The sequence below is a fragment of the Cucurbita maxima genome, unplaced genomic scaffold (genome assembly GCF_002738345.1).
Source record: "Cucurbita maxima cultivar Rimu unplaced genomic scaffold, Cmax_1.0 Cma_Scf00180, whole genome shotgun sequence".
In the NCBI taxonomy this organism is placed as follows: Eukaryota; Viridiplantae; Streptophyta; class Magnoliopsida; order Cucurbitales; family Cucurbitaceae; genus Cucurbita; species Cucurbita maxima.
In genome coordinates this window covers 35,723-45,051 of record NW_019272196.1, presented here as the reverse complement: position 1 = coordinate 45,051, position 9,329 = coordinate 35,723, and the positions used below count along the sequence as shown (strand labels likewise).

At 33.4% G+C, this 9,329-nt stretch overlaps 1 protein-coding gene across 1 annotated transcript; it reads left to right on the top strand.

The window, feature by feature from the left end:
* Positions 1-245: 245 nt before the first annotated feature.
* LOC111473879 (S-protein homolog 2-like) lies at positions 246-593 on the top strand (the record flags this gene model as incomplete). The annotated part of the gene is made up of 1 exon (XM_023119239.1): positions 246-593. A coding segment is annotated over exon 1 (348 nt), but the record flags the coding sequence as incomplete, so codon positions are not given.
* Between the last annotated feature and the right edge of the window lie 8,736 nt (positions 594-9,329).

Sequence of the window (9,329 nt, the reverse complement as noted above, 5' to 3'; positions counted from 1 at the left end):
ATTTATTATTCTTGTGCTAGTAACTATTATCTATTCCAGGAATTTTGTTATTGAAAATCTAATAAATCTCTAAAATTATCCCAAAATTAACCTTAAATTGTATTGCATAACTGAAATTAGTTAAATGATTAAGTTTTTAACCACCATAGCATGAATTTACATAGTTTCTTGCATGTAATATAAGTATGTATATTTATTCACATGTCCAACACAAATTGGTAGTTAAGCTAAAGGTTGATTAGGAAATGATAAAGAATATTGTCGTTTTCTTTCTTTTCACGGTGGCTTTAGTGGGGGCTGAGGTTCCAAGGGTCGCGTTACCACCACCAGGACCTTCTAGATATTACATTCATGTGGTTAACGGGCTAAGCAAACTTGGGTTGCTTGTGCATTGTCAGTCTAAAGACGATGACTTGGGGTATCATCGTTTGCTTAATCATGGAGATGATTACCAATGGAACTTCAAGGTTAACTTTTGGGGAACAACCCTCTATTGGTGCAAATTAGAGACGCCACATGCATCTGTCTCTTTTGAAAGCTTTTGGCCTGAAACACAGCACTTATGGCTTCGTGATAGGTGCAAACATGGAACAGTAGGAACTTGTATTTGGACAGCTAAAGATGATGGAATTTACTTGAGAAACTTTCTTGCTAATGTTGATGAATTGATTCACAAGTGGATCTATAAAAGATAGAGAAGCTTTATTATCTCCTTTTGGTGGAATTATCCTTGAGGAACAAATGAAAAATAATGGGATAACACAAAAAGGTTGTTGTTTTGTTTTGTTTTGAAATGTATTGTTTTTCTCCAAAATTTTAAATTATGAAGAAAAAAAAATTTAATTTGTATATGAATACAAGTTTTCAAAATTGTAATATCATTTTTATATTAAAACTAAAAAATAATGAATTTTACTGACCAATCTTAGAGAAAGTTTAGAATAATAAAATCTAAAATAGATATTAAACGCTCATGTTACTGTAATCTTCACATCGATTTTAAAATAGGATGGTAGGCATAATCCTTAAATTTCCATATATCTTATTAAAAGTTTCACATATTATATTGTAGTTCCACAACCTTTTTTGATGTCCGATTTTCAAGAATTTAAATTTCTGACCAAAACTAAAATTATGAAAAAGCAAACGAAAAAAAAATGAAAAGTAAAATAAAATAAAACATGAAAATTCGATAAAATATAAATTTAAATGAAGATAAACAACACAAAAATTTAATACAAAATAATATTTAATTACAAGAGGGTGCTGTTAAATGTTTTTATAAAGGCAAAAATGGTGTTGGGATATACAAACACAACTAGTGAGGCAAACACCTTATATTGTGTAAAGTTATATTATCGTGTAAAGTTATACGTGCTCTTTACGCTGGACTTTGTCGGGCACAACACAATACACGTCACTAGACCCTCATAAAAGCAAAAGTCTTCATCATAACATGTCGAACATAAATATCGAAGGTATGCATCCATACTAACATAACATAACGGGGAAGTATCCCAATACACATGACATACATACATGCACGAGGTCCCATAATTTTTATTCGTAAGATAACATTTATTTCATTTCCTTTCTCCTTCCCTCCATTATATATTTCATGTATGTATCACGCATACATGGATAAACATCACATAATCCATCACATAACTTTACATGGAAAGATGTAACATTTCATACCTATCATACCATATCATATACCATCACAATATATCATATCATAAACATGTCTTATCACTTGTCTCGTACCATAACAAATTTCATATCATTTTCATATCATATCACAATGGGTGTGTATATATATATATATATATCTGTCATTCAGGTGTCGTATCATAATCATATCATATCGTAAACACTTCATGGTCATATCGTAACCTAATTTATTACAGTCTTCACGTTCTTATACCTATCACAGTGATATCGTTTCATGAACGTACCTTAGTCATATCGTTACAGGAATGTATCTTAACGCTATCATTCTATCAATCTATCATAATCCTATCCCTTTCTACCCATAACCTAACCATATACTTTTATTAATTGATTGTGACCATATCGTTTTTATCAATCTCCCATATCCATAGCACTCTATACGTAACCTAACCTTAACGTTTCATCAACATATCTTACTCCTATCATTACATTACGTTCAATGCATCCTTTTCGCATCCTATCTCAAACATATCATTGAACACATCGTACCATAAGTATTAACATACAATTCACATATTATAACATATAAATACCATATCATAAGCATATCGATTAATAAAAAATTCACGCATATCAATATATATGACACGTGCAGAACCACAGGGCACGTGTCAACATCAAATATAATCATGCCGATAGTAAGGCCACTTACATGATTAGCTTAGGCTGGTGTCACCAATTTATCATTGAGAAAGTTCGATTTTGTCCTTTATATTCAAGTCCACCTTTATGAACCATGACATTAATTTCAATTTCAATTCTCTAAATTTTACAATGCTCTGTGTTAGACTTCATGTGAGCATTAGAGTCTCTATGAGCAGAGTCTTGGAGGGTTATATATATATATATATATCCATTTTCATTAAATATGTTATGTTCTATTATTACTGTTTTAGGGAAGATATTGTTACTAAAAAGATTTTGATGGAGTTTCTTGACATGATATTTCTTTGGTTTATATTTTAATGTTCACAAAATCCTTTATTTTAAATCTATTAAATTTCCTTTTTTTCATCTACTTCCCTTTTGATTAATTTTAATTATGTTCACCATGTACTCTATTAAATTTCATCTATGTATTTTTAAAATTAACCGTATTTATTTTAATTCTTTAAAGTTCTCCTTTTTCTTTCTTCTTCTTCTCGTATTTTTCTTTTATTTTTCTTTTCTATTTGGTTAACAGTATTCTTGATTTCCATTCGAATTTCATTTTGCTCGATCTGTGCTAATTAAGTGTCGCGAACTCGCATAGGTTTACTTGGATTTCAAAGGGAAAATTTGAACTAGCTCCAAGTAAGATTTAGGGACTTCAACTTAGCTACCTTGGTAAGTTTCTTCACTACTATTTTGGTTCGAAGCACGAGCGGCGGATGCCCTATGGCCCTTGCTTGTGTCGTCCCTTGTGATTTCTATATTTGCATATTATGTTATGACGTGTTGTTGTGAAGACAAATGTTACGCTTTGTAATTTCATGTTTACTTATTATGCTATTGTGAATGTGACATGTTATGAAAGTATGGTAGCATAGAGTACATTCACCTTATGTAATGATAAGAAATGGTTATGTAATGTATGAAATGAACAAAGATAGGCATTGCACCAAAGATACATGCCCAGATTTTAATTGGTATAGCATGGTAAGTGCTAGGCTGCTCTCATCATCCATGGGAGGTTCGTTGGCAAACCCTATCCATAGGACAATCTGGTCACACAAGGTTAGGGAAGTGATCCCCTATGCTTGTAAACTATTAAGATTACCCTTATAATCCTACATCCCCTCTTTTGACGGATCTACTATGCAAGATAATCAAAATGAACTATCATTCACACAATCCTAGTTGGCCTAGGCCTGGCTCGACCGTACTTGTACCAAAGTGTAAAAGGAAGTTGAAGTAACGGCCTAGATGCTACCTTTTCTTTCTTATTTGTACCATCTTTCTATTCTATGACCATGGAAACTTGCTTTGCTTATGCAGTGAGGGATCGAATACCTACGTTGACGCACGTCCTCATAAAATTCTAATCAAACAATATGGTGATTTCTAGTATGAACATCTTGGAAAAGAGTTTGATTGGTTTCTTCCTTAGGGCCAGAGAGTCACCTATATTTGGGAGATGTGATTCTTCTTAGCCATCCTCTAGGCTATCTCATGTTGGGAGATGTGATTCTTCTTAGCCAGCCTCTAGGCTATCTCATGTTATCCCACATTCCCTTTTTAAGGAAAAGGTTAACAACATAGTGGCCATATTCAAAAGACCGCGGAATAGAAGCTCAAACTACCCTAACTAGCATGTGCATAGCTCAATAGTACTAATAATGTAGTGGAAAGTGATAAGAATAGAAGCTCAAACTACCCTAACTAGCATGTGCATAACTCAATAGTACTAATATTGTAGTGGTAAGTGATAAGAATAACGGTGTTCCAAATGTTCCACCTGGACCTATTACACGATCCAAGGCAAAGAAGATTCAACAAACATTCATTCTTCATCTACAAAATTGGATCGGATCGGTTCAACCATCATTTGTAGAATTAGAAGCTGATACGATTGACGGTGGACAATTGAATATTTGCACGGTTGAAGTTGGAATACTTTAAAATGTCAACAACAAGGTTTGAACTTACACGAGTGAAGTCCATTAGATTTCAAATTTATTTCTTTAACCACTCAAACATATCAACGTTTGTTAAAAGATTTTATTGTTTTTTTCGTTTTCACTTTGCAATGGTTAAATGGTCGAAATTGACTTCGTCTGTTGTGGAGATTAAAAGGGATCGGGATTGAATCCCGACCACAAACGTCTTTTGTCGGGAGACTATAAATACCCATAATATATTATGTATAAATCAGATCCGTGGATGAATGTAATTCAGATCTTAAATTGAGATGTTTTCCTTAGAAATCTGAACATCATATTTGTCATTTCTAAGTTTCAAGCAATTCTTGTGGTAGAATTGCACCCGAGCCATTCAATCAAGCCTTGATAAAGTTAGATTGTGGAGTGACTCAATTTAGAACGAGGTTTCCAAATTTTGCTTCTAGATCTTCGATCATAAGAGGTAATCTAATTCTAGTCTTATCTCTTGGTTGATCCAAATTTCGTATAAGGAGGTGTTAATTACTTTGATTCAAGGGTTCTTGCTTCAACAAAAGCTTGGGTCGTTGGGCTGAGGATTAGGGTTGCCTTATCAATTTGGTATCAGAGCCTAAGCTTACATCTTTGTGGCCGACTCTAGAATTGATTTTATCTTTCATTTCTGTTATTGTTTATCTTTTCTTTAAATTTGTCCATTTATTTTCTTGCTGTCATGTCCTCCATTATTCATCAACTTTTCACTTTATTCTCATTTTCTTCCTAAAGATCACGTTGAGATCTTGAAAAAAAAAATCTGCTCATATTTGTTCTTACAATTGTGATTATAAACGATATTTATCATTTTTTTTAGATCATTTGCATGTTTATTTGAAGATCAAATAAACTTCAATTCACATCTTTTTCTTCATCCATTTAAATCTAGAACCATTGTGTTTGATATATATATTTTTTTCATAATTTACGCTTGAAGATGACTTCTTAATATCCCGAATTCTGTAAAAATGAGAGTTAAATTGTTCTTAAAATCTTCACGTCCTTCCTTTTTGGACATTTTTTTCAGTGTGGAATTATATCCAAAAATATCTTCGTGTCCCTTATTTTTTTGTTCACGTCTTTTTTATTTTGTTGTTATTTAATAATTAACTTATCTTGATTTCCTTGACTAGCTTGTTACTATCAGAATTGCTTTACCGATATATTAGCCTACTTTTATCATAATTTAGTCACTTTCCCAAACAGCCTACCTTTGTGTGTATAAACACGAGTGTCCCCGAGAGTAAAATCAGTTAGTTGAGTGTGTGAGGTCCTAAACACATTCCGCTATTGTTTGTACAATCATGAACCAAGACAGAGAAAATGGAGGGGAGATCAATGAAGCTAAGTGGAGAGAAGTATAGGTCGGAACAATTACTCGTTTGAATCAAGTTATTAGTACATTGACAGACCGAATGGAGCGAACTGAAATAGCCTTAAGTAATCTTCAAAGGAAGGAAGTACTCTTGAATGAAGGAGTTGAAAATGAAGAAGATGACAATGTCACTCTTTTAGCGGGACATAGTCCTAGGGGAGGGAGAGATGTCGGTCTAGGGAGAGGAAGAGTCAGAAGAAGGGGTAGAGAAATTTTAGCACAAAAAAGAATTGAGAGATAGTACCAGTATGAGAGAGAAAAAGAAAAAGGAGTCGAGGGAGTAAAGCTAAAAATTCCAACTTTCTTTAGGAGATCTGATCCAGAGGAGTATTTGCAATATGAGAGCAAAATTGAGCATGTCTTCGATTGCAACAATTTCATTGAAGAAAGAAAGTTGAAGCTTGCTATGGATGAATTTTGTGATTACGCCATTATATGGTGAACATCTTTGAAATCAGAGTGGAGGAGAAATTATGAAGAACCAATTGAAACTTGGGAGGAATTGAAGACATTAATGAGAAAAAGGTACATTCCTAAGCATTATTCTCGAGTACTCAAGCAAAAACTCTACTTTACAACAGGGATCCAAAAGTGTTGAAGAATATTACAAAGAAATGTAGACCCTTATGAATAGAGCATGTATTGATGAAGATGAAGAAGATACAATGACTATATTTCTCGGTGGGTTAAACTGACAACTTGCTCATCAAGTGGATAGGCAAGCGTACTTTGATATGCAAGAATTGTTACACCTTGCTCAAAGGACAAATAGCTTGGGAGAAGGAGAACTCCAAGAGGTATGGTATTTCAAAGTCTACTACTTTTAACACTTGGAAAAAGAATGCAAATATTGAAAAGATAGATTTCAAAGTTGGAGGTAAGTATGATCTTGACAAAAAGAACAAAGATGAGACTTCCAAGGGTAAAGAGAAAGCGGAGGAATACAAGAAGATTCGAGAAAGAAATAGAGACATCAAATGTTAGAAATGTCAAGAAATTGGTCATCTTAGTCGTGATTGTCCTAACAAGAGAGTCATGATCCTCAAGAATGGACAAGTAGTCATAGAGAGTGAGGAAAGTGACCATGATGAGCTAGTTGAAGAGAAAATCCAGGAGAATGAGGAGGAACTAAAAGATGACCAATTTATGGCTTTATATAGCCTATAAAATGAAACTCTTTAAGGCATTCCAAGAGTTGTAACCTTCATACTTTATGGTCATAATTAGTCATGAGGTAAATGTAACCTAAAGTAAATAAAATGTCTTAAAATACAATAACTCTAAATTACTCTAAATTGTAACCCAACCAAAATTTATAACAATCATACTTCATTCTTCTTCAATGTGACATGAATTAAAACATCTTTTGATAATTTTGACAATCTTTTATTTACATATTCGTTGAAGTATATTGTATGATTGATGTCTTTTGGTTCATATCACAAGGTGTTTAGTTAAGGGGACTCCTTGTAGTCTTGTAATTTATAGTGAAAGCTGCACAAATGTCGTAAGTACAATGCTGATCAAAAGGTTGCTAATTCCAACCCAACACCATCCTAAACCTTACAAGCTTCAATGGCTCAATGACAGTGGAACAATGAAGGTAACTTCTCAAGGTTTAATATCTTCTACTTTAGAAAAATATAAAGATGAAGTTCTTTGTGATGTTTTACCGATGCATGCAGGAGACATATTGCTTGGCCGACCATGGCAATTTGACAGGAGGGTTATGTATGATGGCTATTTGAATCAGTATTCTTTTGTAAAAGATGGTAGAAAAACCACTCTTGTACCTTTGAGTTCTGCAAATGTATTTGCCGATCAATTAAAGTTAGAAGAAAAAAGAAAGAGTTTAAGGAAAAAGAGTTGAAAGAAAAACAAGAGTTGAGTGAAAAAATAGAGAAAAGTCAAAGAAAAAACCATAGTGAAAAAAAGGAAAGATTGTTTGGCAAGAGTTGGAGAGGTTAGAAGGGCAATATTGTCACAAAAAACCATCTTTATACTTGTGTACAAGGAAGGATGTTTGGTCTCTAATGATAACAATTTGTCTTTGCCTAGTATGTTTCAATCTCTTTTACAGGAATTTGATTACGTATTCCAAGATGAAGTCCCTAAAGTACTACCTCCCATTAGAGGTATTCAACATAAAATAGACTTCATTTCAGGGGCAATAATTCCTAATAGGCAAGCTTATATAGCCAACCCAACTGAGACTTAAGAAATTTGAAGGCAAGTAGAGAAGCTTATGGAGAAGGGCTATATACGAGAGAGTTTGAGTCCATGTTCTGTACCAGTCTTATTGGTGCCAAAGAAAGATGGAACGTGGCGCATGTGTGTGGATTGTAGAGCCATCAACAAAATCACGGTAAAGTATCGACATCCTATTCCTAGGCTAGACGATATGCTTGATGAATTGCATGGTTCATGTTTATTTACAAAGATTGACTTGAAATCTGGATATCATCAAATTAGAATGCATGTAGGAGACGAATGGAAAACCGCGTTCAAAACAAAGTTTTGATTGTATGAATGACTTGTTATGCCTTTTGGGTTAACTAATGCTCCTAGTACATTAATGCACTTAATGAATCACATTTTGAGAGAATATTTAGGAAAGCATGTTGTTGTGTATTTTGACGATATTTTAATTTATTCAAAGACCTTGCATGAGCATGTGGAACATGTTAAGTTAGTTTTGATTACATAGAAAAGAGAAACTTTATGCTAATTTTAATAAGTGTAGTTTTTGCATGGAAAAAGTTAACTTTCTTGGGTTCATAGTTGGTAAAAATGGAGTAGAAGTAGATGAAGAGAGTTAAAGCAATCAGAGATTGGGCAACACCACAAATGCAAGTGACATTCATAGTTTTCATGGGTTAGCTAGCTTCTATAGGAGATTTATAAAATATTTTAGCACCATAGGGGAAATGGGGAAATGTGCAAGAGAATGCATTTAATGAGCTTAAGAATAAATTAACCAATGCATCATTACTTGTCTTGCCTAACTTTAATAAAACTTTTGAAATTGAGTGTGATGCAAGTGGTTTGAGCATAGGTGCTGTTTTGATGCAAGATGGCAAACCCGTAATGTATTTTAGTGAAAAACTAAATGGGGCAGCATTGAACTATCCTACTTATGATAAAGAATTATTTGTTTTAGTTTGCACATTGCAAGTGTGGCAACACTACTTATGGCCTAGAGAATTTGTGATCCACTTTGATCATGAAAGCTTGAAGTATCTTAAGAGTCAAAGCAAACTGAACCGTAGGCATGCAAAGTGGGTGGAGTTTATTGAAACATTTCTGTATGTCATCAAATATAAGCAATGTAAGGATAATGTGGTAGCTAATGCATTATCTAGAAGGTACAATCTTTTTACTTCTCTCAGTGCAAAAATTCTTGGATTTGAGCATATTAAAGAATTATATCAAGATGACCATGACTTTGGAATTATTTATACATCTTGTCTTACAAAAATAGCTGTAGATGATTATTATGTGTTTCATGAATTCTTATTTAAGAAAAGTAAGCTTTGTATTCCTAAATGCTCTATCAGAGATTTGCTTGTAAAACAAGCACATGATGA